This window comes from Gasterosteus aculeatus, chromosome 4 (genome assembly GCF_964276395.1).
Source record: "Gasterosteus aculeatus chromosome 4, fGasAcu3.hap1.1, whole genome shotgun sequence".
Classification (NCBI taxonomy): domain Eukaryota; kingdom Metazoa; phylum Chordata; class Actinopteri; order Perciformes; family Gasterosteidae; genus Gasterosteus; species Gasterosteus aculeatus.
The window spans coordinates 33,529,355-33,556,999 of record NC_135691.1 but is presented as its reverse complement, the minus strand read 5'-3'; the positions used below and the strand labels follow the sequence as shown (position 1 = coordinate 33,556,999).

The 27,645-nt window shown below is 51.0% G+C and overlaps 1 protein-coding gene and 1 long non-coding RNA gene across 3 annotated transcripts; one reads left to right on the top strand and one right to left on the bottom strand.

Annotated features, from left to right (window-relative positions):
- Positions 1-32: 32 nt before the first annotated feature.
- On the bottom strand, positions 33-25,327 carry pawr (PRKC, apoptosis, WT1, regulator). 2 transcript variants are annotated; one of them, XM_040174249.2, is made up of 6 exons: positions 24,655-25,327; positions 8,515-8,631; positions 5,656-5,690; positions 3,938-4,079; positions 2,693-2,797; positions 33-613 (listed from the first exon to the last, which is right to left on the bottom strand). In XM_040174249.2, the coding sequence occupies exons 1-6, from the start codon at positions 25,240-25,242 to the stop codon at positions 527-529; spliced, it is 1,074 nt and encodes a 357-aa protein (XP_040030183.2). In that variant the 5' UTR covers positions 25,243-25,327; the 3' UTR covers positions 33-526. The 2 variants fall into 2 exon arrangements, with proteins under 2 accessions (XP_040030183.2, XP_077956611.1); XM_078100485.1 differs by lacking the exon at positions 8,515-8,631 and having other exon boundaries at positions 24,655-25,242.
- Positions 24,961-27,493, top strand: LOC120817752 (uncharacterized). The gene is made up of 2 exons (XR_005712003.2): positions 24,961-25,344; positions 27,153-27,493. It is a non-coding gene; the product is annotated as an uncharacterized LOC120817752 (long non-coding RNA).
- The last annotated feature ends 152 nt before the right edge of the window (positions 27,494-27,645 follow it).

Below are 27,645 nucleotides of genomic sequence, written 5' to 3'. Positions count from 1 at the left end.
ACCGTGGCGTTAACATTGAAATGCGCAAAGCGGGTAATTCATGTAGTTTTATTATTTAATTTTGAACCATTGAAAATACAGTTTGATGCCCGACTGGGATTCAAATAAAACAAGTAATGATTAGAGAGAAGCAGTTTCTAAGACCTGCTGCTGCTGGTCCGGTCCCGGTGCCCACGTGTCCTCTGATGAAACCCAAATATTTCACCGCTGGAGAACCTTTTGAATTTAAAAATGGTGTCTGCGCGCAGGTTTTATACTTTGTCTGCGCTTGTTTGTGCACCCCATACATTCATTTTTTTAACCTTTTTTTTAAAACCCCACCCCAAACATCTCAGCGGGCTATGTACAACAAATTTACATTAAATACGTCCAGCGACAGCGCGGAGCCAACGCACTGAAACGACTAGCTTACAGCTTCACCTCGAGCACGGAAAGCGACAGAACCAGAGCGGGTCAAAGGTCACGATGACGGACGTGAACCTCGGCGGAAACGTCGGGAGGAGGCGGCGTTGTCGTCGTCGTCTTTCTACCTCGTCAGCTGACCCACCACCTTCAGCAGAGTCTTGTTCTCCTGCTTCAGTTGCTCGTTCTCGTCTTCAATGTCGTCCAGGTCCTGCGGGCGAGAAGAGAGTTACTACAGCGAATCATCGCCTGTCACGAGCGCTGTGCTCGGATCGCACCTTTAATGTTTGGGTTCAAACATCGTCGGGCAGGAGTTCGCTCTTCAAAGCGTAAATTAAGGGGGCAGATAAAAGCTCAGCAGCCGAGCTTAATCCTTTCTTTCTCCCCCAAATAAACTTCTCCGGTGACCGCGGGTCCAATCTTCCTCTGACCGGTCCGGCGGTTATCTTTCCCATAAGGCCTTGCGGGAGCCTCTGCGATGGCTTATCAGCCGGTCGGACCGGCCTCATATTGAGAGCCGTCTCTTATGAGCGGCTTCCTGAGCGCGTGATGCTATCGGGCTGATGCCTCTTGCAATATTGCAGAACTCCGGAGGGGGGGGGAATTCACAGAAGAGCCGCATCGATGGCACGGTGAACTCCAGCCGATATCTGCACCGTCTCCTGCTCCGAATACCAAAAGACATGCAAGTAAAGTGCCGCTGCTGAGCACTATTTGCCCTCTTTTGTGCGTCTTGCTGCATTTATTGCTTTGCCAAAACTTAGGGAAGGGATTTAAACTGGACAGAGAGAACTCTTAGTCAGGATTTAATATCCCAGTGCTTCATCTGTCAAACCGTGTGAGAAGATGGATTCATTTACATTAAGCGCTGCACTAGAAAACCTGACTGAGACGCCAATTCTCAGAGGACACAAAGTCTTACCGCTGATCTTTGTGAAGCGCATTTCTTTGCCATGACGCTCATTTGCATGCAGAACGTATACAACCTGTTGCACACATGTACGCGCGTTAGCTCATCATATGAGCCCCCGCAGCGTCGCACCGCTGCAGTCGGGTTCATTTCACCCTCTGCTTGTGCTTTCACACAATCCTTCCGTGTCCTCTCTGCCAACGCCTGAGACAGGAGGGTCTTTGGGATCCGTCCCCTCCGGCTTCGCTTTCGGCCTTCTACCACCCGCCGCACACAGGCGGAGCAGCCCACGGGTGGAGCAGGAACAGCTGACGGCGTGCCGGGAGGGCGATGAGGGTTCACAGGGTTTAGGGGGCGGCTCCCATTTTGCAGGCTGCAATTTCAGGGGGCCGATTCTCCCGCGCGATTGACAGCTGCTCTCAGCCAATCATTGCAACGCTCGCAAACCTCCGAGCAAATTATTTCATGGCACAGGAAGTCAGGCGACATCATGCAGTGGGAGGTGGAGAACATTTGACTCGAACACCACGCCGGTGAACTGGATTCTTTCACATCAGAAAAGCTGGTTTGAAATTCATCTGGAGCTGTAGTCATAGCAACAAGTCCTTAAGCCCAAAAAACTGCAAAAAGTACACTTGTGCGCTCGTTCTCGACTACTCGGGGTACAATTTCAGAGAGAAATGACAATGTGAAATGAGGCCATTTGTTTGATTAGGATCCATTTGTTCGAGCAGAGGCAGACTGGCTGCTGGAGATCGAGGCAGTGATCTTCGTCTGGCTTGTGGCTCCACTTTGCTGAACGTGAAACGACACGGTAAGTGTGGGGTTAAAATTTACTTTGAAAGATTTAATTGGAGGGTTTTTACCAGCCGCCGAGGAGCAAATCGAAAGTAGAAAGAAAAGGTCTTGTGGCGGGTTGAAGACTGCGGCGTTTTCAGCTGCATAACGTGCGACTTATTGATCGCTTTCTTTTATCCTTCACGCAACCAAACGATCGGCCAGCCGTGTTTGTCCAACGTGACTGAGAGAACCCGGAAAATTTACGCGGGACATACAATCATTTCCGAAACACGTATCCACCAGGCTGCAAATTTGTTTTCGGTGGATAGATCAATAAGACATTAATGTCACAGATGTCATCAAAATGTCATCAAATCACCGGTGAGTTTTTGAAATGCAAATTGCACTCACACAACGCCGGGCTGTCATTCCTGCTCCCCGCGTTTACACCGAAAAATAGGTCAAATCCTAATGGACCGCAAGAAAATGATGATAGGAAATAAACACACACACACACACACACACACACACCAGGAAACACAAAGGAACGCGCAAAGAATATCAGAAACCAGAGGAGAGAATGGCGCCGGCTGCACGCACTCTGTTCAGCAAGTCGATCTCCTCCCTCAGCTTGTCGATGACGTCGTCTTTGTCCTGGTCGGATCTCAGCAACCTGTCGTTCTCCTGGCGCTCTCTGGCCAGCTCCTGAAAAGACACACACGCACAAGATGATTATATGAATTATACGACTTAATGTGACGTTTATCTGGGACGCAGCAACTCCCTCAATCCATGAGAATTCCATCCCAAGGAAGTCAAAGTCACCTCGACCTTCCTGCTCTCCGGCATTAGAAGGCCGTCGGCGTGCCAAACATGCAGCTGCAAACAGCTGCATCCAACATTTCGGCCCGCGTTGTTATCTGTTGCCAAGTTACGCTCGCATAAGACTTCTTTATTGAAAGAACATCCAAGCGCCTCATGTTGTAAGGGCTTCAAAAGAACGTGTGGCATGACGATTAATCAAACAGATTATTTCTGATTCCAGCACGTTCCTCACAACGGGCGCTCCGTCACAATCAACATAACAGACGGCGGGAGAACGGCGCTTTTGTGTTTCTATCAACCGTTACTGGTAAACAGCCAGCGCGCTCTAGTTCGCCTCCTGCAGCCATTGCTCTTAAATAAACGGACTTTGTTCACACGGAGAGTGGAAGCGTCTTTGTGCTCTAAACAGAGGTTATAACGAGCAACACGAGTTGAAACTTGGACTGAAGAGAAAAATCACACCCAGGAAAGCATGGACATCGTTTCCATAGAAACCGTCAGGTAGGTAGAGCGAAAGGTGCAAAGCATTAGTGACACCGATATGCTCACCAATGCAACTACTCATCTCTCACTCATATATATATATATTATACGTATATATATATAATGCATTCAGACCAAACCAACGGATGGTTGTTGCGGCTCAGTCGGATATTTTTGTGCCGTGAACAGACCTTCAACACACCCACGCCAGTTTTTATCAGCGCACCAAAATAAGTGTGTGAAATGGGTTTGGTAAGTGCTCCGAGTCCTTCAGCGGAGGAAAATACTTGTTGAAGTCGCCCGGGTCAAAGCAGTACTTACTTTAAAACCCTTTTCTTCCCTGAAAGCTACCCGAGTGACATTTGATTCCGAGTTTTCCGCGGTGGGGGTTGAGTGTCTGACAGCGACGGCGCGGGAGAAAAAGACACATCCGCACCGCGTTAAAGGCCATCGCTTCAACAGCGAAGTGAAGACTATTCGACCGGCTTGTGTCTCTACCGCTGGAGTATTGATCGGTATCAGTATCCGAAGACGCACCTTCTCCAGCTCCTCCACCCGCAGCTCCAAACTCCCCGCTGCTGCTGCTGCTGCTGCTGCTGCTGCTGCTGCTCCATCTCTGCAGTGGCGGTTGTGTCGTTGTCTGATGTTCCCCTCCGCCTCCTCATCGGAGCCCGTAGAGCTGCAACAAACACACAGGACGCATGGATGCAACACAAGGTGAAGGATGGAGAACGGTGCATTTCGTGCACCTTTCCACCACTCCGAAGGCTGTATGGTGAGGCTGCTTGCAGGTCTGAATCGTGGCCACATTATTACAACTTGAATGTGATGACACATCCATCATCAAAAGAACAGGTGGGAATCCGCTCTGCGCGTTTGCCCTTTCAATTAGCGGTGCATTATCAACAACCCCCCCTCTGCCTTTTATTCCATTAATGGAGAAAAGGCCATTGAGGTTTTTGCAACTTTGGTGCAAAAAGGATTCTGATTAAAAAACAATTTGCATACACGTGGAAAAAGAAGAAAAAGAAGAGTTTTTTTCCATGCGGCTCGAGCAGAACATTAACCTCATCTCCTCTTCACCCCACTTACAGGCAGATTGCAGCCGGGGAAGGATGTTGGTGTGCAGTTTATTTGCTTACCAAACTCATCTCAATAATTATCAGGAAACTTGGAAACGATCGTGCGACATCTTCTGCCGGCAAAACACGGAATTGTGTATTTATTTTAGAAATGCTGCTTTGAGCATTCAAATGGAGTTAATAGTGAGAACAAAAGGTCACCAGGTTTTACAGCGAACGATATTGGAAATTTTACCAAAGTTGAAATCGTCGCGATTCAATGGTGTTTCATCAGGAAGTGGCTTCTAGCAGGAGAGTCCGGGCGGCCATCGGAAAGACGGATACGCATTCGGCGACGCGAAAGTGAGTCTCTGCGGCTCGAATCTCAAAAGAGAAAAGCCGAAGAGAGCCGGACGGGAGGCAACAGAAAGTGAGGAGATTAGAGGGAGACACGTATCTGTCGAGGCGCCGCCCGGCCCACCCGGCGGGTCTGCTGCAGAGCGTCCAGAGAGGGGGGGGGGGTGGGTCAGCGGTTGTTACACGGGCAGATTGGTGAACTCGCCTGTCGGGGTTTGGACGCAACTTTGCAATTTGGTTGTGAATAAAGATTAAAAGAGAGAAGACAAGCTGATGTTTTCAGGGTGCATTTTACTTCACGGTTTGTCTCCCGCTGCAATTTGGAGATACAAAATTTGACTATTTGCAAATATTGGAAAAATTGAAAGCAGATGAAAGCGCAATACTTTTACAACAATTTAGTGCAATCTGCCAAAAAAAAAACTAAGAACAAAGCGACTGTAAATTATTTGAGAAAGAAGAAGCAGGCGTCGGTTCAGAAATCAATCTTTTTTTTGGAGGTGGTTTGAAAAGAAAAAAAAGTTTAAAAGCCCCTCATCAAATGCAATCTTCGCAAAGCAATCTCGAACCGGAATGAGCGACGCGTTTCAGGAACGGCAGCAAAGTGCCATCGAGCGCCGTCTCCTCGCAGCCGAGAAAAGCGCGACGACGGCAGCAGCGCCTCAATTTTGAGGATTCAAAATTCCACGGCGACGCAACGGGGAGGAAAAAAGGGCCCTGCGATGACTTCAGAGCGGATCGGCCGCTCGCCACTCAAACCGCCGCCTCTCGTCCTCTCAAAGCGCGCGACCCCCCACGCCCGCTCTCCTGGTCGGGGATAGCCGAAACGATTCTCACCTCCTGTGGCGCCCGCTCGCCGGTCTGGGGGTTTCCTGAAAGGGAAGAAAAGGAAAAGGATCAGCGTCAGCACACGGACGGTAACTCAAGGAGCTGTGGAGAGAAGAGCCCCGGGCGCTGCTGCTCCGACCAACAAGAAGCAAAAAGACATCTCCAGCATAAGATGCGTCCGTCAGGGGCAACGTGCAACAAGAGGCCTTCAGCCTTCAGCCCCCCCCTTTCCTCGAATGGTACCGGCGCTCACGGAACACCTGGAATTTCGGAGCGCTTTGACGAAATTGGTTCTGGAAAACTGACATTTTTGAGGCTTTGCTGTAATCCAACAGCTGGACTGGAAAAGCCAGTTTGTGCAGAATGCAACACCTGGAATCCAGTCGAAGGCGGGGGGGGGGGCGACTCCCCAGGGGTGACGCATTGGTGTTGTTGGAGAAGAACAGCCAGGCCGGTTATTCGAGAGGACAAAAACAGTGAAAAAAAAATGTCCGACCTTGTTTCGTCTAATTAAAAAGTCACAATCAAAGATTTGCGTTGACCCCCCCCCCCCCCCCCCGAGTAACTGCTGAGATAACGGCGCAGCGAACCGCGTCACGTACACAGACAAGAGGAGTATTGTTTTGGTTGAGATGCCTGCAGCAGCTGTGGGCCTCAGACAACACAGATCACAGCGTACAAACACAGAATGCTGTCTATATGGAAATGTGAGCTTACTCTCCTGCCCCGACAGTCAAGAGTAACTCCAATGCACCAGCGGGGGGGTATTTAAATACACAATTGACCTGGAAACCCAGGCAGCTGGTGAGGAACACCGTAAAAACCTTTCACTTTGTGTTCGGAGCCGCGTGGACGGGATTGGTCATTTTTATTAAGAGCCGAAGCAGAAGGATTTGAGCAGAAATCACATCCTTTTAACCGCTTTCAACTTTGCACAATCAAACACGCCGACTTGTGTTTGCAGTGGCTCACGGGCTTAATTCCTCCCATTAGTCGGGGATCGGCGGAGGCACACGGACGCATCTCCCTGCCAACGACATCCCCACACAGTCCACGGGAAAACGTCACGCGCCGCTTCCTCGCCGCGCAGCCGGATGCGGAGAGTCCCGAGCGGCTCTCGGCCGGCGTGGCGGTCGAAAAGGTGCTTCTCCCACTAGATTTAGAAATAACCAGCCCCTTCCCGTCTACGTTTCCAATGATATCCGAACAAAGCTTGATTAAAATCGACTGCGGTGCTCCTGGTTCGCTGTAAAAATGTTTTTCCAGCTTCTCACCAACTACCTAAACTGTTCCTGCGGCCCGAAGTCCCGTCAAAGACGAATATCGGTGCGGCTCGGTCGGCTTTACGACAGCGATCCTTAAAATCCTGCATCAACAGAAGTGTGAGTGAGGTCAAATATTGTTTCAGGCGACCAGATGAAGTGAAGTTCGAGGCTCCAGGTCGGAAATCAGTCTCTGTGTGTGTGTGTGTGTGTAGACACACACACACACGGCGCTCTGGTCCGAAAGGTGCAAATTAAAGAGGCAAATGAGGCTCGTTGAATTGGATTAGAAAGATCCAGAAGAATACTCCACTCTTTTAAAAAGAATACGCTTTTTTTTTTGGTTCAGATATCTTGATAAGCGCTACGAGGCTCCGGCCGGACGCCGTTTATCACACCGGGCGCGACGCGGCGATCGCTTGTCTCCCCTTGATGAATGGGGCGCCCCCCCGCCCCCCGAGAGGAGCGGCCCATTCGGCGGATGCTCCATCTTTACAGACGTCTCGCTGGCGGCCTGGCGGTAAATCCGCTGACCGCGACCGGACTCCTCCGGCTCCCGTTTTCTCCTGGTGGCGAGCAGCGCGCCGCGGCCCCGCACGTTGGGATTCACGCGATGGCAGGGAGACATCTAATGGTTCGTTGCTGCATCAGCACATGTGCTGTGCGTCAGGGCCCCACGCGGAGAGCTTCAGTCGGAACGCGGATGGGCCGAGGGAAGCGTGTGTTTTAATGCGTAGCTCGTCTGATGGAAATGGTCTTTCCACGGGGGGGGGGGGGTGGGGGGGGTGTCAGCGTGCTGCTCGGTACACAAAAGAGCCTCAGACAGGGTCCGGCCCCCAAAAAACAAACTAAGCCCACTGAGCCACGCGGGAGTCAACAGTCTGTCGTTTTTTTTTTTTTAGTTACTTTCAAAAAGCAATTTTCATGTAAATGAGGTGAAGCGGCTGCAGTGGTTAAACAGCTGGACGCTTTTCCACATCCAACGTCGTAAGCGGACTACATGTAATAAAAGGCTTAAATAACGAGCGCGTCTGATCGGGGCTGCTGGTTTCTGACTGGTTCATGTTCTCAGACGCCCGCTGGACTCATCTGGAGGAGGAGGAGGAGGAAGAGCAACGCAGCTCATTCACACCTTCCACACAGAGCAAGCGGGCTTCCAAAGGGAGGCTGATGAATGTTTGTCCTCGTGGACACTGCGTCCACGTATGTGCACACCTTCTTGATATTTGGCTTAAATGGTGCGTAAAACAATGAAAAGGCCCAAATGTAAACATTTCAAGTTGCTTACGCTCCAAAAACATTAAGACGGACAAGTTAAAGAGCGATTCATCGCTTTCAAATTCCTCCCAATCCGCCTGTGACGAGCAACAGCCGCCTCTATCAAGTCACATGAGCACTAGCTGCTCACCTTCACGTCGCTAAAAAGAAACCTCGGGCCTGTGAGACCTGTGAGAACGTTGGAACCGGCTGCGACGGGGTTTCAGCCGCATTCCGGCCGGCGGTGATGATGATGATGATGATGAAACGCAGGGACACATTGTGCGTCTGAGCCACAGTGCCTCTGCTTTAGTCGCTGCGCTGGGAGAGCGACCTCGCTGCTCCTCACCATCAAGACGGGGTCGGCCGCCATGGCCTCGTTCTGGAAAGTGTTGGCCTGCACCAGCTCCTCCTCCTCCTTGCGGTCCTTCTCCCCTCCGTCGTCGTCGTCCAGCTCGTCCAGGCTCTGAGGGAGGAGGGAGAGACAGGCGGTCGGGGGTCAGTGGGGATTCAGGCGAAGCTCATTTTCAACCATCGAATGCATCAAAAACAGCCGCGTCGGCTTTTTTCCCCATTTACTTTCTCATGAAAATGAAGAGAAACATGTCCGTCCGTCAGAGGCGAAGGACTCGGCTCCCCGCGGAGAGGCGACAGTAGCTCGGCCGCGCGTCGGCACACTGACAGGCGAGGTCATTCCTATACGCCGACCTCTGGCCCCCCCGCAGCCTCGGGTCGCCTCCTAATCCTCTCAAGACTCTGAGACGTGACCACACTCACTTCCAGGAATCCCAGCGGAGCTGCAGCTCAAACACTGGATGGACCGGTCGGGCGAGAGGAAGACGGGCGTCATCGGCCCCCGGGGACAAGCGGGGGGGGCGGGAATGTCCCTTGACCACGCAAAAAGACATTTACAAACATAGCATGCGAGCATCCCTTTACCAGTCAGCTTTCGTTATTTGAGCGGATGTCTGTCGGCCTCCAACCGTCGCTCCCCGTAATCTCCGCTGCATCGCAAACACAAACCAGCCTCGGGACGAATGGTGGCGAGGAGGAGGAGGAGGAGGAGGAGGAGGAGGAGGAGGCCGGAGCCAAACTCCCAGAGGGTCGCAAAGCAAAGCGGTCTTTCCTGTCTCGAGCCGCCGGCGGAGAACAAAAGGGCTCAAAAGGCCCTTTAGCGGCAAAAGTAAATAAATAAATAAATAGCCTCACAAGGAATGCTGCCATTTGCGAGGCCTTTCCTGCCAAACAGTTTATCAGGGGAGGGGGGGGGGGGGGGGCAGTACTTTCCTGCTTCTCCCGATGTAGCCCAGCGCTAACCGGCTCTCCTTCCATCTCTAACACACACACACACACACACAATAACAAAAGCCAAACTTGTGTCGGCTCGATTCTTTATTTCCACGTTTCTTTCTCCGTTCTGCTTCCAGCTGAGACACGAGACGTCTTCTTCTCGCGGCTGCTTACAGTTGCCAACTTGACAGGGTGACACCGCTTTCAACATTAAGACCCGAGTCCATGCGGGGGAAACGGAGGGTGGAGCTTTTGGAGATTAAAACCTCAAAGTAAACAGCAGTTTGTCCGCGTCAACACAAAGGGGATCGAGCGGTGACTAACCGCTCCGCTATGCACCAACTTGCCGGAGATGTGGAATTGGGGGGATCTCAAAGGTTTACTTTGGATGGACGCGCGGCCCGTTTTGCCCTCAGCTTTTCAGAATTCATTTCTTTCTTCTACTGCACAAAAATAATAATAAAGAGAGGGGGGGGGGGGGGGGGGGGCGAAACGCTGCACAACCATTTAAGGGATGTTTCTGCCCCAGAATCCACGAGTCAGTGCAAACGAGCCATGCGGGGTGTTTTTTTCGGGGGGAGTTTGTTCATGTTTAATAAAAACAGGGTCGAACAGAACTACAAAGCACTGTGAGTGGGTGCACATCCTCCACCCAGCGCACACTTTCACAATCACACACACACACACACGCCTTCATCAACACGCCGAGTGACAGAGATTAAAAAGACGAGTTTCAGCTAAAAAGAAGCAGACGGGTTTTCCCAGAATCCTCTCTGCTTCCTGTTTACAGCTGGACCACGAGTGCGGCCCTCGCAAGAGTGTTTAGTGAAAACAGTCAGACACGTATCCTGCTCTGCCCCCCCCCCCGACTAGTCACCTAAATCAAATAATCCAACTCCAGTTGCATTAAACAATATTAAACGGCATTAAAGCAGATTAATGAGACAGTTTGTCAGCAAAAACTAAAGCTGTGCATCGTCCCGTTTGCCTCCGTCCTCTTTCCTGAATTGCACAAGCGGGTCTTTAAGGGGGGGGGGGGGGGGGGGGGGGGGGTTGTTTGGGGACAGTTGAGTCAAACTGCGTGCAAGACGTTCCCAAGAATCAAAGCTTTTATTGGCCACAAAGCCCTCCGGGCGCTTTCTGTAAAATCCGCTGTTTACAGCTTGAAGGCCGCACACTTTTTCAGCTCTGAACGTCCAGTTTGCTTTTCCATTTTCACCCGAAGAGACTTTAGTCTTTTAATCAGTCCTCAGTCAAACAAAGAAGAAGAAAAAAAAGAAGCTTTGGACAAACAAACAACAGGGGTCCGGCTGCGAGCGGCGTTCCTCTGCATGTGAGGGACGGGGGCACTGAGGCCGCTCTGACTCAGCACATTTAAAGCATTTGTGGGAAACGGCCTTTCGCCCACTTTAACTTTGCCAGACTTGTTCTCTGGTCTCTAATCTGCACAGTGAGTTTGGAGCAGAACCGGGGCTTGTAAATAGTTGGACAGCTTGCTATGCATTTCCACTCGAGAGCTTTGGCATGAAGAAAAAAGAAGAAATAAAAAAGGCACATTAAAAGTTGCCTAACGAATCACAGCAAAAATGGAGGTGTTACACAACAGGAAGTGGGAAACTGCAAAACACGGGTAATGGGTGACATTTGCTGATTGCGTTTAACGCCGTGAATTTATTCAAGATGAAGGACATTTGCGTAATTACACGGTTAGCATTCGGATCTCGGTTAATTGTTTAGCTGGATGTCAAATTTATGCACAGGGGGAAAATGCCAAATGTGTTGTGCTTTTTAAAATGACTTCAAATGCCGTCTTTCCCTCTGGGGGGGCAAAATAAAAACATCAGGAAAAGGAGCAATAAGGCTTTTAAAAGCGGCTTGTGGGTGAATCTCCGCTTTGCAGAAAGTGGCAGAAAATAAAGACACGAAACAAACACGCGAGTGTTTTTTATTGCGTTGAACCCTTCATCGGTGTTTGAGCGCGAGTCACCGAGCAGACTGGAACGAACATGTGACGACCCCCTGCAGAGCAACGCTGCTTTGAGGTAGTTTAAACATCCGCGTGTGTCCCGGGCCGCAGACCAGGGCGGCTGTAACTCGTGGCGGTAGGGAGGTAAGGGGGGGAGAGGGGGGGGGGGTGTTTTGTCTAACATCTAATCTAGCCGATTCGGGCACGCACGCCTTTTCTTTCCTTCCTTCCTTCCTGTCTTGATGTTTTTGTGCAAAAACTTCATCCAATTTGGAAACTTTGTTTACAAACAACAGAGTGTCCAGTGACCAGCTCCCCCCCCCCCCCCCCGAGATGCGTTCCAGGCATCGGATGATTTTTGCCGATCGCGCTCTGGAGGGCGGGGGGGCGGAGATGCAGCCGAGGAGACACGGTGTACTTTGGCCACTGCTGGGTTTTCCTGCTGGCCGAGGGAAACTGTGGCACTGGTCAGGTTTTACGGGCCTATTGACGGGGCGGGGGGGGGTCAAACGTGGCGGCCGGATCGCTCGGTGGTAAAATGTTTCCGTGGGAAATTTGCCGTGTTCCCAGTACCCACGATGCACCGAGTACAAGCTGAACGGAAGGCACAGAGAATAACAACCGAAAGCGGTTCCTTCAGTATCCTAAACATAAGCTTAAGCGGATGTTGAGCAGCAGATTCTAATCTAATAGAAAATGGTTCACGACGCGGCCATTTTAAAAGAGAGACCTTTCTATAAGCCGCTCGCCTTCACAAATAAAACCCAAAACCAAAGACGAAACAGGCTCTTCTCTCTGCCGAAGGAGAGCGATTGCCGATTGGCTGCGTGCCGGACGTCAGCCGTGGTCAGCCGCTGCGGCGTTAGTGTCCCTGTGGCTCGGCTTTTCATTTTCATTTCAAAGTGGATTCATTTATCAACTGTGATGAGTTAAATATGAAAACAACAGCCTTAGTTTACAAAAGTGGAACATGTGTTACCGTGTCCAAGTCGCCGTCTGGCTCCAATTATCCAGAAATGAACGGAATTACGAAGGATGGTTTCATTTTCCCTGAACGATCCCTCACCTTGAGATTAACTCACTGATCTAATGTCGACATTTCTGAATTGTCAACACATTGTATTGTTTTCTGTGGTATTTCCACAGCGCTTATTCTAGTAAATAAGCCTCGCTAACAAACCAGTCTGACCTTTGCATAATATTCAAGTTCTTTCAAAGTTAAAAAAATGCTGTATTTCTTGTCACGTCAATTCAACTGAACTAAAAATAACTCGCGGCCCTGAACTCCACGAAGAAGTATTTCCTGCAGCAGCCGGAAGAACGCCGAGCTTTTCGTGACCCCAAATATCCCGTTTGGCGGCGGCGGTCCGATGCGAGAGTGTAAAGCAGCGACCAGAACCAAGTAGGCCGACAACACGCAACTGTGTGGAATGGAGTGACCGCTCTGCACCGCACACACGGATACCTGGAGAGTGACTGTGAAGACAGCTGTGCGTGTGTGCGTGTGTGTGTAAAGCAGTGGCAGCCTGAGGGCACCTGATGGCAGCGCTTAACCATGCAACACCTGCGCAACACACCTGGCATCGAAACACGAGTGCGGCCCCGGCGTCACGTCTCCTGGTGAAACGCAGGTGCTGCCATCATCGAGACCAGGAGCCGCCCCTTTTTCGGCATGTGCCGGTCCGCAGCATTTCACGCTCGGATTTTCTTGTGCCAAAACAAACCCTCGGATATATTCGCGGCCCTTTTTATTCCTCGCCAAGCGGTGCGATCGCGTGCAGCTCTTTTACCCGAGCGCGGTATCATAGCGGACTTTGGGATGCAGGAAATGTCTGGCACCCATTTAGAAACGAATTTCTCCGGCACAAAACGTTCCTACGGGGCGGCGCGACGCTCGAGCCAGACGGGAACTCAGTCTACCAAACAAGAGGGCCGGACAAACAACAGCGCGGCCCTCTCGAGGCGGCGGCGGCGGCGTGCTCGCGCGTTGCCGTTCCACTCATTAGTGGAGAGCGAACGGTTGCTCCCGGGATGGTTTTCCTTTCTGCCGCTTTCAAAGGGGCCCGGCCTGCTGCCGGGGAATCTCTGAGCCCGAATCGCAGCCTAATTGAAGACGGCGTGTTGAAACGAAACGAATACCTCTGGCAGGTCACAGTGCGCCTCGCTACCGACGGCCCTTCCGCTCCAAAATCTAATTCACGCTGCTCCACGGGCGGAAAAAATGATTTGCTTTGTCGCGTTGGCTCCTTTTACAAGGTTTTTCAAAGAATGGAACTTTTTTTTTTTTTTTTTATAGCTGCAATAACTTAAAAGAAGAATGTTTTTCAAACATAAGGTGCTTTTTGTAGACAGTCTGAGTTTACAATTTCCTCGTAGTGCGAACCATCTGGAACTTGTGGGTCACGGTGGGGGGATGAATCCACCTGTTCTGATGCATTGTAGACGTTAAACATGTAATTTCTGCACACGCCTTTTGTTATTGGACCCTTTCATCCTTGGATTCCTGCAGGTGTCCTCGTGGTACATTAAGTAAATAAGTCTACGTTTGACATGTTATATTATGTCATTGCGTAATGTCCCCTTTGGCTCCATTGGGGCCGTTGCAGGCGCAGAATGTACCTTTTGAAAGTCTACACATTCGGTTTGAATTCGTGGAATACAGGAAGATATTGACGATAGCGTTACTAAGCAGCCCCCCCCCCCTTCTCCCTTTTTAATATCAGCCATTAGTCCCGTTTGTGCCTCGTATTGCACGACAGCCTGCGCGGTCGAACCCACACGTGGATTCCACAGTTGAGCCGCCTTGGCGCCCACGCGGGGAGCTCGTCCGCATACACTGAGGGGCCCGAGCGGCGCCCACCTACCGCAGCGGGAGAGGAGGAGGAGGCCTCTGGGGGGGCCACTGGAGCTACGACGGACACGGCTTAGAAAGAGAAACTACGGGGTGGAAAACACAGGGAAGGCTCCTATTTAAAATCCCACCGTCTGCTCTGCGAGGCTATCGCGCCCCCCCCCACTGCAACAACACATTCTCACACCATTTGGTACCATTTAAAAACACGCAAGTAAACGCCGCTCACCCAGTAAACCCGAGACCATTACAGGGCGTCCAGGACTGATGTACCTGGCTCGTGAAAGAGAGACGTCAACACGGAGCAGCTGGAAGGAGTCCGACCCGAGCTCATCGAGATCGTCACACAACAGCACATGAGATGCAAGGAAGTAAACAACTGAGTGGGATGTAAACCGTAAAAGGAGGAATAATCTGTCAAATGAAAGTGTGTCGGCCTTGGCCGCTGGAAATGTATGTCTGTGTTTCTTTTTATGAATAAAAGGAAGGAGTAATCAGTCAGCAGCGAGCGGAGAGCCAGGTTCCAACATCGGAGGAATGTCGATGGACTGCGAGCCGCCCCCCCCCCCAGCAGCCTCGGGACGCCCGTCAAGTCGCTGTGGGTTTGCGTTGGCTCGTCGCGCTCCGACATTCCCTCCAGAGTCGTCTGTGCTCGCCAGCAGAGACGAGTAGCAGACACGGGAAAATCACCACCACCCCTCCTCCTCCCTCCAGCTGCCGAAACACAAAGACAACATCTGGGGGAAGCGTTATTAAGACGACGTGTGTGGCCACTGACCACTCGGCTACCCCGTTGCAGATGTCCGTGCGAGTGGAGTTAAATAGAAACGGCGGGAGGAGACGGGCGTCGCGTCGTCTTCTTATCTCGCTTCAGCAGAAACGGATCCGAACGGCAGACAATAAAGACAAGAATGAAGCGAAAGTGAGGTTTCTTCATCTCGCGGTGGGAACTCGGTCTCAATCCAAACACGACAAAGTATCTTCATTGTTTGCTGGTGTGTTTGTTGGTTGTAGAACGTTCTTTTTCAGCATGTGGGGTCTGTAATAATTTGCTTCATCCTCATGTAGGTCTCACGTACACTTTCTCAGCAGCGTTATCGGTTTGGATTCATTAGTCAAATGTGCTTCCGGCCGTCGTCACTCCTCCTCTGACAGCTGATGGGCGCGTGAGCAGCCTGTGATTACGTTTCGTCATTTCCACTTTGCCTCCCCTTCCTCCGCGTGACCTTTCACTTTCTTCGATGGCTGCGTCCTACGCGGCGTTAACGGGGGTCAAGAGGGGGCCCTTATCTTTTCTTTTCTGTCCTTCCTCGCCCCCCCCCCCCGAGGGCGAGAAGACAATGAAAGAAACTTCCAGCTACCGTCTGCTCTCCTCCAGGAAACCTCTCCGGAGCGACCGAAAGCAAAGTTCCACCTACACAAACAGGGGTTGAGTGGATTTCCCTGCGGGACACAATTTAAATTTGGAGCGAAAAAGACCCGAAACGACCCGCGAGACGCGACCGAGCAAACGAATCAGAGAATGAGGAAAGAATAACTTGCCACAGTTACGCAAATTACAGTCATTTCAAATGAATTCCTCTGTAATGAAGACACGGCTCAAAGGGAAGAAAAATGCTGCAAAGCACGTAACCAAAGTCAACAGTGACGGGACTCTCACACACACTTATGTGCTTTTAATAAATCATAATTACGGGCCCTGTTGTCACATATCTTTTGCACATTAAACATAAAGCCAGTGATTACAGTTCGTCACGGAAAGCGTCCTGATAAACGCTTCGAACAATGGAGGGAAGGTTTGTTAAACGAGGCCGACGTGTTCTCCTTTCTCGCACTTTCACATTAAATAAATTATCCTCTCTGAGTGGACGTCCACCAGTTATTTTTAATTAGATACCGAGATCATCGCCATCTTTGTCGTGTGCCGCGCTGAAGCGCCGTGCATTAATTAGCCGCTTTGGATTCAATTACGGACTCTTGGCTAGTGACACCATCACATTCCTCCATCCATTCCTTCTAATGGGAAAGTCCTCTGGTGGTCTTTTCGTATCGGACTTGGGTTTTTGGGGGGGGGGGGGGGGGGGGGGGGGGGGCGGCTTCATCTCTTCCTGGAAGGACGGGACAATAAACGGTTCCCGCTCCTTTGAATCTCAATGTCGCCGCGTCTTCTAATGGGAAGGGAGAGAGAGAGAGAGCGGTTGCCAAGTGCACACAAAAGGCAAAATGTGGCTGGCGAGGGCAGGGCTGCACGGTGGCGTGATTAGTGCATTCCTCAGCGGTGCACCCCGCCCAACGACACACACACACACACACACACACACACACACACACACACGTTGGTGCAACAATAACATTTCCATCCTCCCTTCACTTCTAGCTCTCTCTGAAGTGCTGATTCAACGCATCGCTGCGTCTTTGTATTTACATACAAATAAGAGTGGACGTGGATAGTCTCCCCCCCCCCCTCCGCCTCCTCCTTATACGTGCACATTCCTGCTAATGCGCCAGTTCTCTCCCTTTTCCTCGCTGAGGAGGTCAGATTAGAAAAGCTCCGCTCGGGCTTCTCGTCTCTCCTCCTGAGACTTTAACAAACAGACAAAGTGCCTCTTTCTACGGCAGAAATGGCTGCCGTCAGTCGCCCCCCCCTCTCCCCCTCCCCCCGGCGAGGCTTATCTCTGTCAGCAGAGTGACGGCATGAGGACAGAATGAAAGAGTGAAGAAGACGGTTGGATGTGGGAAGTATGCGAGGAGGAGGAGAGGGAGAGTTAGATTAGTCTTTTGCTAATGGATATCCCTGGAAAAAGCCCAAACGCTTATCAGGGCACGGGGGGGGGAAACTATGCGGGGAGGGAGACAAAGAGTGCAGCGCCGAAGAATGTGCACCCGGACGTGTCCTCGGGCTAAACCGCCGGCTTTTGATCGATTTGGAGCTCCGCGCACTCCGGACGGGACTCGAAGTCAAGTCTGAAAAGCGAAAGGCGGCATTTTGGTTTACGACACCTGCAACGCCCGGCGGCGTTCACTCGGTTTGTGAGACTCCGAGTGAACCGTCCTCACGAGAAGCTCCGGCAATAAAACCACTCAGTCCGTTTGATACGTAACCGCACACAGCTGCCTGCAGCTCCATCCTCCACCACTGAAGCTCCTTATCTGTTCTCTGAAGCGTCCCTTTGAGAAGGAAGCCCCCCCCCCCCCACGAAGGTCCCGAACCACCACGTGACTTTACGTGACTGATCCGCATTGTAAATCATCCTCAGGCGTTCGGAGGAGACCCCCCCACACACACACACACTTGAAAGAGGACTCAAAGCGGAAGGTGGACAGGCCTCCCATTAATTATGAGTGAGCGGGAGGGAGGACGAGTGTGACGAGGCCCAGGGAGTTATTGAGTTATTATAAGAGGAGGACGTCCAACGTCCCGCGATAACAGCACATTCTATTGGTCTAGTTGGTGGTTTCAAATGTTTCTGGCCTCCACTTTGTTTTCCAGTTGTATTTCCTTTACTATATTAACTGGAGTTGAACTTCTCAGATGATTATTACTCAACTTATTGGTGCCTCACCGACGAGCTGTGAGCCATTGATAAACTTTAATTAGACCTTTCAGGCTCCCTGGACGCCCGTTAGCTCCACGCTCGAGCAGCGTACAGATGGAGTAGGAAGCGGAGGATGAAAACGTCTTGCTCAGCGTTCGGTTGTTCTCGGCTCCGCCCACTCGCGTCACTTTGTGGTTACAGAAACCAGTTTTCAAAGCGGACGCAGCAATGGTGAGGTACATCACGGGAAGCCGTCAAAGCATGTTTTGCATTCCAGCGGGAGTGTGGGGGGGGGGGCGCTGGACCATTGTGTACGGAGCCCCATTGTGTTGGTCTGCTGGCCGGCACCAAACCCGACCATGAGTCATGCTAAGCACAGACTGAGCTAACACACACACACACACACACACACACACCAAAAGTACACCAGCTTGAAGGGGAAGAACCGGTTTGCAGTAGACGAGCGCGGCGTGTGAACGATAACAGATCACATCGTGCAGCTCCTGCAGTCTGCAGAGTTCTTCTCCTCCAACAAACGACAGCAACCTGAAAACTGAGTCCATTTGGAGGCTGAATCACCCTGAACGGGCCTCAGAGGAGGCTCCTAACGGCGCTCTCGGGCCGCCACAGGGAGAGAAGAAAGAGCTGAGGACACACACACACACACACACACACACACACACACACACACACACACACACACACACACACACACACACACGGCTGTACCTCATGCTTTCTTATGAGCTTGAAGCCTGAAATCTTTCTATGCAAACATTACTATGGATGTAAGCAGGACTCGGGTTTAAATGACTAATGAGATGCTTTTTATTGGAATAAGAGGAGATAACACAAAGCAGCTTTAGGGTTTAGGGTCTACAGGCCGAATACCAGAGCAGCTGGAGAGCGCACGACCAACAGAATCCAGACCGCCGCGTCCCTGGGAATCTTTCATCGGGCCGTTAGCTCCACCGGCAAAAGGTTATTACCGCGGAGGGCGAGTGACAGCCGATCAGCCGCTGCGAGGGCTTGCCAGAGACCTGTCATTTCAAACCGTAAAAGGCAACAGATGTTGCCAAAAAAAAGCAGGCGGAGCGGCGAGCGGACACGGAGGGAATCACACACGCGCCGTCGGCCTCTTCGCTGGAGGTTTCTTGTAACGATTTGTTCTCGCCGCTCGCGTTTTCACGTCGGCTCTCGAGAGGGAACCAGCGAGCCGGCACCGATTCAAAAGGGGTTTAAATACGGAACCTTAAAAACACAAAAAAAAAAACAGAAAAAGTCATCACAAAAACATCTGCAGCGAGAGGAAACTTCCTCTTCTGATTACTCACTGGAACAACAAACGCATTGATTGCGGGATTAAACGAGCCGGTTTGAGGGGGGGGGGGCAGTCCGTATGAGACCAGCCCCCTCCGGCGTCGTGTGTGTTTACAGGCCAAGCACCTCGGTAAACCCGACACGCGCTTCCAGGTGTTGGATGGGAGGGGGAACGGCGCCGCTCGGGGAGGAAGGTGGTCGAGCTGCATTCCTGCGCTGCTCTCGGCGAGCGGAGCTTCCGTTACCGGCGTCCTTTTCTCTACCGCCTGGAGGGGATGTTTCACACCGCCCCCCCCCTCCCCTGTCCCGCCCCCAGAAGCAGGTTGGGTCACGCGTGTGAAAGGCCTTGGGACCCGTGGTGACATAACACGGAGGCAGTGCGTGAAACCAGACAGGATCCGTCTGTCGGTGCGCATTCACTCATACAAACACCACTGAGGCCGATTGTGTGCCCCCCCCAATAAAACGGCACAGTGAGCACACGTACAGCGGTAATTGCCGACTGATTTGGACACAGTTAAAGGCTTCGTATTCAGTCAACGGAAAAAAACATTTCAATGACCTGGAACTTTAAAAATAATTGAAGTAATTCATCCTCTTACAATTGATCAATATCTTAATAAAATTATTAAGCAGTATTTCAAATTTTGCAGAAAATGGGATCAAAAAACAATTTCCTCAGGTTCTTTACTTTGCATCTTAACATAAATCAGTGTGTTGATTAACAATAACTTCACTGCTTGCATGAATGTTACGATGTTCAATTAGAAAATATTCTGTAGTATTAAATTTCAGGAATAGACGATTTAGTTATTTCCCACAGAATATTCACATGTCTCGACATGTAAACGTGCGTATTAGAGAAGGAGCATCCAGCTGTGAAATGAGCTTCTCCGTGATAGAAGATCTGGGACAGAATTATAAAAAAAAGGGTATTAAAATAGAGCCGAGTGGGGAAACGGAGACTTTTGGTCGCCGAGCGATTCCGCTTCAACGCCTCATCGCGCCGACTCCCCGACCCCCACAGCACACAGGAATGTCCGACCAAAAGGTCCCACACCCGCCCCCCCCCTCCCCCTCCTCCCCCACACTGCCCCCCTTCAACCACTGGGAGTAAAATACCGATGAGCCGAAGGTCACGGCCCAGGTAGCGCTCCCGGTCAGGAGGAAGAAGAATCCCGGAAAGGGGAGAACGATCTTTGGAGTTTGACTTGAAGTCGAGGCCGCTCGCTGCGACGGGGGGGGGCGGAGGGGTCGGGGGGGTCGTCTCTGCGTTTAAGAGGCCCGTTTCAACACGCGTGCACGATGCACATTCCACCGGATCAATCCCCTGCTCTGTTTACGGACTCCACTTCAGAGTGTGGAGACGAGGACAGTGAGTCGATGGCAAACAAGCGGCCCGGGTCGAGCACACAAGAAGCTGGTTAAAGATTAACCACGAAGACGCCAGCCGGGTCACTGGGACGACGGCGGCGTGGAGGTGAACACGCTTCCCTCTAGCGACGTGCATGAAAAGAGGACTTTGAACTCTGCGTGCAAAGAGGAAGCGGCGGATCCAAATCGGATTTTGAATGCTGCACCGTGACTTGATTTACTGGAAGCAAACCACGTGGTGCTTAACATAAAGGATGAAACCGTGAATCCCTTCTTATCACCACACGTGCGTTTAAAAAAAAAACCCAAATGAACTGATACTGGTGTCGATATGTCATTTCTTACTATTTTGATACCTTACTTTGAGATTGTGATGCATCATCATTTGTCAGGAGGATCAGCTGAGGCAACTCAAATAACCACGGAAGAAAGGATCGATGTTAAAATGCTCAATACGACTCAAGAAGCGCTCAATCTGGGCTCCAATGCAAAGCCCCCCCCCCCCCAAGAGGTGCAGAGAGAGCCCCCGGGTCACTCGGTGGAAGCAGACATCACTTCCTCTCCGGGACTCTTTGCATTGGTCGCCCTTCGACACACCTCAGGGTGACAGGAGCCTCATTAAACTGTCCGCAGTTCTCCCCGGCGAGGCCGACCAAAACCCGTCGGGTTTTAAAGTTCAGCATTCCCGTAGCTGCGTTGGTGAAGAAAAGGGAAACGCAGCAGCCAACCCGAAACAGCTCCTTGCTCCCCCCCCCCCCCAAGGCCGTGATAACACCCCTGTGGTATTTACTGCCACGATGTGACCTTGTTTGGAGAAACGAGCTCCACCGCAAGCAAATTAACATTCTGAGATTCTCCTGCACAGCTGTGAATTAAGAGCCTTTTCTTGCATTTAATAAAACACACAACCGTGAGGATCTTTTTGTTGTTTGAAGCGGGACAACGCGCATTTAATACCTTTTTTTAACGAGTGCAGAGAACGCACCTACAAAGGGTAACGTGGTGTATAATCACACGTCTCCGAGGGAGCTTCAAACGCATCCAAACCCAAAGGATGAATCAAACACACACACACACACACATGGGGGCTCATTTTATCAAACCGGTGTCAAAACACACCGTGTGTGCGAGAAGCAGAAACTAATGGTCTCCCAACTGAACTCCCAGCGTGCCGCCTCCTCCAAAAATACAACTTCACTCTTCGCTGAGCGTCGCCGCCCAACAAAATGGAGCAGAAAGACATTTGTGCACAAACAAAGCAACGGGGCATTTGCTGATTAATGTCCACGCGGGCGAGAGACAGAGAGACAGAGACACAGAGAGACAGAGAGAGAGACAGAGCAGATGAAACACGCCGAAAATAAAAGCAACGATGTGCACAGCATCCTTTCACGCAGGGTCCCACATGCCCGACCGATGCATTTACACACCTGCAATACGGGCCATCGGATGAAAGGTTTCATAATAAAAAAAAATTAAAAAACAATGATTACAATTATTTTTAACGTTTGCTTTAAAGTATACATTTGTCCAAACAACTTTAATTCATTATTTAAGGTGGTTTGCTGTCCACACACCGTTAACTAGCTTATAATAAAATAAGTGTGTGAAATTAACTTATTAATATTCCACTCACATCTTACACAACTTTTAAAACCTTTCCCCAAAAATTCAGAATCCCAGCAAGGCCCTAAAAAAACCCCACATAAAAGGTCAGTGGGTTCTGGCTGCGTCTGTCCGGGAGGCCGAGATGTTTGTGCAACATTAAACGTGTAAACGAGGCGCCGGGTCGCACGAGGACGCCTCCCGTGTCCTCCCGCCACACCAGCGTTCGCTGCCCGAGCGCCGCGGCCCGTCCAACCCGCCGACCCCTGCGGCGAAGCAGCAGACCAATGGGCTCTGAGGGCCCGCCCCCCCCCCCCCCACTGCGGTGCGTCCCGCGGGAAACAGGCTGACGTCACGTCTAACACACACACACACACACACTTACTCCTTTCCACATTCCTCTGTTGCAGGAGCATGTCCCGAGCAAAGGCCAAAGGTCAGCAGCAAAAACACCCCCCCCCCCTCCTCCCACTGGTTTTGGGGAGAAAGGAGACACCTCGGCCGTGGTTTTTGACTGACGCTGCAGTAAAGCAGGCGGCTTTTGTCGGCCCATTGTGGCCTCGGCGGGCCGGAGCTCGGGTTCCCCCGGCGCGCCGACGTCCCGCTCAGCGGCCATTATGCGGCGCATCTCTTTTCACACCTGTCCGCTCGCATTCACCTCACAATGGAGGGCTTGTGGGGGGGTAGGGGGGGGGGGGGGGCGGCTTGGTTTGCACAGTTCGCTCCTCTTAGAAGCAACGGGAGGAGAACGGGAGTCGTGCACATCATCCGCGCGGCGAGTCGGAGTCAGCGGCTGCAGTTTGCAAAACATTAGTCTTATAAGGGCGACGTGCTGCCAAACAGTGAAGCAGCTGCATAGTAAATCTTAGATCTGTGTTCCTTTCTTACAATCAAATGCTGAAACGACATTAATCAACAGATAAAGTCGTCCCTCAGCCAAAGAAAAGCCGAGCTGAATAACACTCGTAGGATTTAGACTTTATAGTTGATTTGTTGCTGTCGGCTTGATTAATCGTCGGGTGTATAAAACGTCAGATATTTGTGAAAAATCTCCTCCACAATCCCGTCTAACTGCTCGCGAGCCGTCCGGCACCCGATGACCCGCTTTCGCTTTGCGTTCATCACGTCGTTTTACGGACTGTTGGACAACAAAGTGATCAGAGACCACCTGCTCACACCGCCCTTATTTATGATCACGAGGCTTCACAAGCATCCGTCACAACGAGGTTCCACTGCAAAAGGCCCGCTTGTAGCCGCGACGCTAGCTGGCACGCTAACTCAAAGCAGCCGACTCCGGGACTCAGACCACAGAACTCCAGTCGGGATCGGAGGCCTCCGGCTCGCTCTCTCTCGCTCTCTCTCTGCCCATATCAGCTCACCACTTCATCGGATTACCTCCACCCAAACAAGTCTGCTACACAATCGGCTGCCTTCGGGCTCCGTCCATCTATCTGGCATTGGCCATTAAGCGTTGAGGCCTGGCTGGGGACCAGTTGTCAAACGGCTCGGCACCGCCGAGCGCCTAATAGCAGGATGTGGAGCGCCAACTTAAAAAAAAAAAACGGATCCATCTCCCAAGTTGCAGGAGAAAGGAAGCGGGCGGTTGTGGAGCTGCACCACCCGCCTTGCTTATTGAAAAAACATTTGTTCCAACAATTTGAGTGGTTTTTCTTTCTTTTTTTTTTTTAAGTGGGTGTTTACAGTCACAGAAAAGAACCGTGAGTGCTCCATCCAACACACACACACACACACACACACACACACACACACACACACAGTGTCCTCAACCTCCCCCCTGCATCGGTTTCAGCTCCCCCTCGCCAACATCTGAGCGCTGCTTACTTTTGTCTCGCCACAGAGGTCCAATCGAACCGGACAAGTGCACGGGAGGAATTCGGAGACTTTTGGGAAGCTTCTCTGGGATTTGGGCTATTTGTGGACGTCCGACTCGCCCAAAGTGTAAATAACGCGTTCAGTCCCGACAATCCAAATTGATAAAAGGCAGCAATACGCAAGATTAACCTTTTGACGACTAATGTTTCACCTTGCACCAAAGATGACCCCTGACCTTTACAAGTCCCTCTGAACGAAGGCAACTTGATATCTAATGAGAAGCCGGTTCACATTTTATCTACTTTATCTCGCAGTGTTTCGACCATAATCAATAAGCATATGGACTATACTTATCTTTTGTTGGCCTGATCAATAAAGCAAAGTGGGCCAATTTGATCTGCTGACGAGTTTTGTTTCTTTAAATTTGTGGTAAGTTTACTATTTGACATTTTTTAACCATTAAACCCCAAAACAACAACGATCATGTGTTTTCACTGGACTCAACGGAAGTTCAAATAAAAAATGTCCACATTTGAATGATGAAAATCATTGCTTCTGTTTTTGAACTGCAGCCTTGCTCAGAAACTCTTCATCATCAACACACTTATTTTTAGGTCACTCACACACACACACTCAAGAACCAACACAACAAAACAGCTCCCGCAACACCGCTCATCTCTGCAGAAAAGGTGCGTTTGATCTGAACAGCCTCACCTCATTGGACGGCATGCTGACGACACCTGTCGACCTCCTCTTTTCTCTCAGCTTCCTCTTCTCGATCTGACCTTTGCCCTTCCTGGCGCTGGGCCCCGTGCCGTTCTTCTCCTTGGCCTTACCGGGCGACGGGCTGCCCTTGTCGCTGTCGTTGCAGGCCATGGCGCCGGAGTCCGGGGAGTCGCACGGAGCCTCCTCCGTCTGAGGCGGGGCCTTCTTCGGGTCGCTGCCCGGCGGCGGCGGCGGTGCGGCGGCGGCGGCGGCGGCTGTGGGTGAGGGGGAGGCGGGGTGGTGCGTTTCCTCCTCGGGTCTCTTTAAAGCCGTGCCGGAGGAGGACCGGGCCACCGCGTAGGAGGAGGAGGAGGAGGAGGAGGAGATGATGGGGGGGAGGCAGTTCCCCGCGGAGGCGCTTCGGTCCGGGCCGCTGTGCTGCTGGTTGTTGGGGTTGTTGGGGTTGTTGGCACCCTGGGGCGCACCGGTCGCCGCCGCTATGTCCCCCAGCATTTTGGCTCGCATTTTCTCCCGTTTCGCCTTCCACTCCTCCAAAAAGTCCGCCGTGGCGTTTGGCTTAAATCCGCCCGTGGCCATGTTGCCCCTTTTCTTTTTGCGACGAGTTGTTGAGGACGAAGTGAGAGTTTCCCTCAACGGCACCGCATTCCTCGAGTGATTAAGCCGAGTGCTGTTTGACAGGTAGGAGGGAAACAAAGTCGTGAAAAAAACGTTCCACTGTGTTTGTTTTATTTATTTTATTTCTTTATGACTCTTAAAGAAAAAAAAAAACAGATAAGCTACAATCCCACCTCGCGTATCTCGCAGCTTCTAGAAGTTTGCAGCTGGTTTAAAGTTAAACGCGACAAAGTTGCGCCTCTCCGCTGAGAACTCCTCGAGTTTAAGAAACAAAGTGTTCGGAGAGGTGGACCCGAGGTAGTCGGTCGGTCGGTCGGTCGGTCGCCGGCACCGAAACTCACCTGCGCGGAAGCTTCTCTCTTCGGGCGCGTGCGTGCACGCCTCGGTCCGACCAGGTGTGCCCGCGGTCCCCTCGGATGAATGGCGTCTCGAGCGCCGCGAGCCGCTGCGCTCGGCGCTCTGGCGCAGCCGAGTGAGCCCGACGACGCCCGAACGCCTCCGACTGCAGCCGAACGCCGCTGGCGCTCTGCCCAACGATAAAGTCGCTCTAATGGAGCCGAAGTATTCGCGGAGTGGCTGGAACTTTCTCTCAGGTGATTTATGGCACGTTGCAAAAAACCCTTTACAGGCAGTGCCTAATACACGTCATACTTTAAAACTGTAATGTGACACGCGTGTTTGTGTTTCCTAGTTTCCTAGTGTGCATTCATTAATTTTGCTACAGTTGCCAAAAAGTTTGACTTTATAACTATTCTTGCAGCATTTCAATTTTATTACACAGAGTTGGATAAAAAGAAAGCTGCTCGTTTCATTGAACGTTTTCTGATCAGAAGGATCTCCTCTGAGGACACAGGAGACCATCACAGTTTCAAAGGTCTTATTAAACTACAATTGAATAACAGTGGGCTGTGGTTGATGTCACTGATCAGTGGTTGATCACTGATCAGAGAGGCTGCGTGGGGGCTGGTGCACAGGGGGGGCGAGTTTCCAACCCGGTCCTGCAGATAATGAGAAAACCTGAGTGGAGCAAAAGGAGCAGAGGCGCCTTTTTCTAAAAATAAACTCTGGCCTGTGGACTCAGGTCGCACTGCTGCATATTTAGCATATTTGTGTCAGCTCTTGGGGAGGATAAGAAGAGAATGAAGAGGGGGGGGGGGGTCTTTTCCTCTCATGCCACATGCTTTCAACTGCCTCCCATCCCCACTTTAACTACTTTATTCAAGATGTATTCAAACCCTTTGAGAGCTCAGTAACAAATGAACCTGTCGTGCAACGCCCCTTTTTTCGCGGTGAAGATAAAAAAAGAAAAGAGGAATGGCTTCCTGTGAAATGAGTAATCTGAAATTCACATTTAACACGACGCGGTGGAACGGCCGCTCCCTTGTTCACACATTCAACCCCCCCCCCCCCCCCCCCCATAACACCGTTTATCCAGACATGTTTTTTCTAGCGAGAGGATTGAAGTTCAATAACATGACAATCTTTAATCGTTTTTAATTTCACTCCATTGTTATAATGAAGAAGCCTTCCTCCTTCTTCAAAGGCATAGTTTGACATTTTTTTGGTTGGGGGGGGGGGGGGGGGATTCGCTTATTTGCTTTGAGGCCAGAATGTGTTGTTCATTTAGATCCCGGATCTGACCTTTGAGGCCACAAGGGTCGTGGAGTTTGAGGATTTTATATGGTTTTTATTTTGCAGTGAAGATCAGCTCTGAACTTAAGTCTTAAGGACGCGGCCTCTGACGTCTCCGCGTCCTCCCCCCCCCCCCCCCCCTAGATGCACGCGCTCTCTGGGGCTTTGCGTCAAAGACACCGGCCTGAGCCTGCTGAGACAAACTAATGCTCCACACCAGCGTTTCTCTGCTTTTTCAGTTCTTCACATTCCTGCCGAGGAGCCTGCAGATGACAGCCGAGTGATTGAAGGGTTTTATGGTCCAGCTTCACCAGAGAGGAGAAATCCCTCCACTGCGTCAACGTGAGCTCCACCTGAGGGAGTCTGCAACCATCTGCTGGTGTGATGGTGCAGCAGCAGCCACGTTGACCTAAAGCCTTTGAGCAAGCGGTCATCAGGCACACGTGATCACATTTTTGGTTCTGTGATATTTAGCAGGGTTTATTTTTTTTTGCAGGGATCATGATATAATTTACCATTAACAATGTTAGTAATACATGTTTGAGGTTTTAATGAAATTAAACTTTCACTTCTCCCCAAATAATATTTTATATTTAACCCGTTGTATTGTCATGTCAGCAGGTTTTAGTTCATATACTGAGATTTGAGATTAACAATTTATTTTTGCTTGTGTCCTATGAATCTTTAAAATATATATTATATAAACATAAAATAGAGGTACTGACAAACACA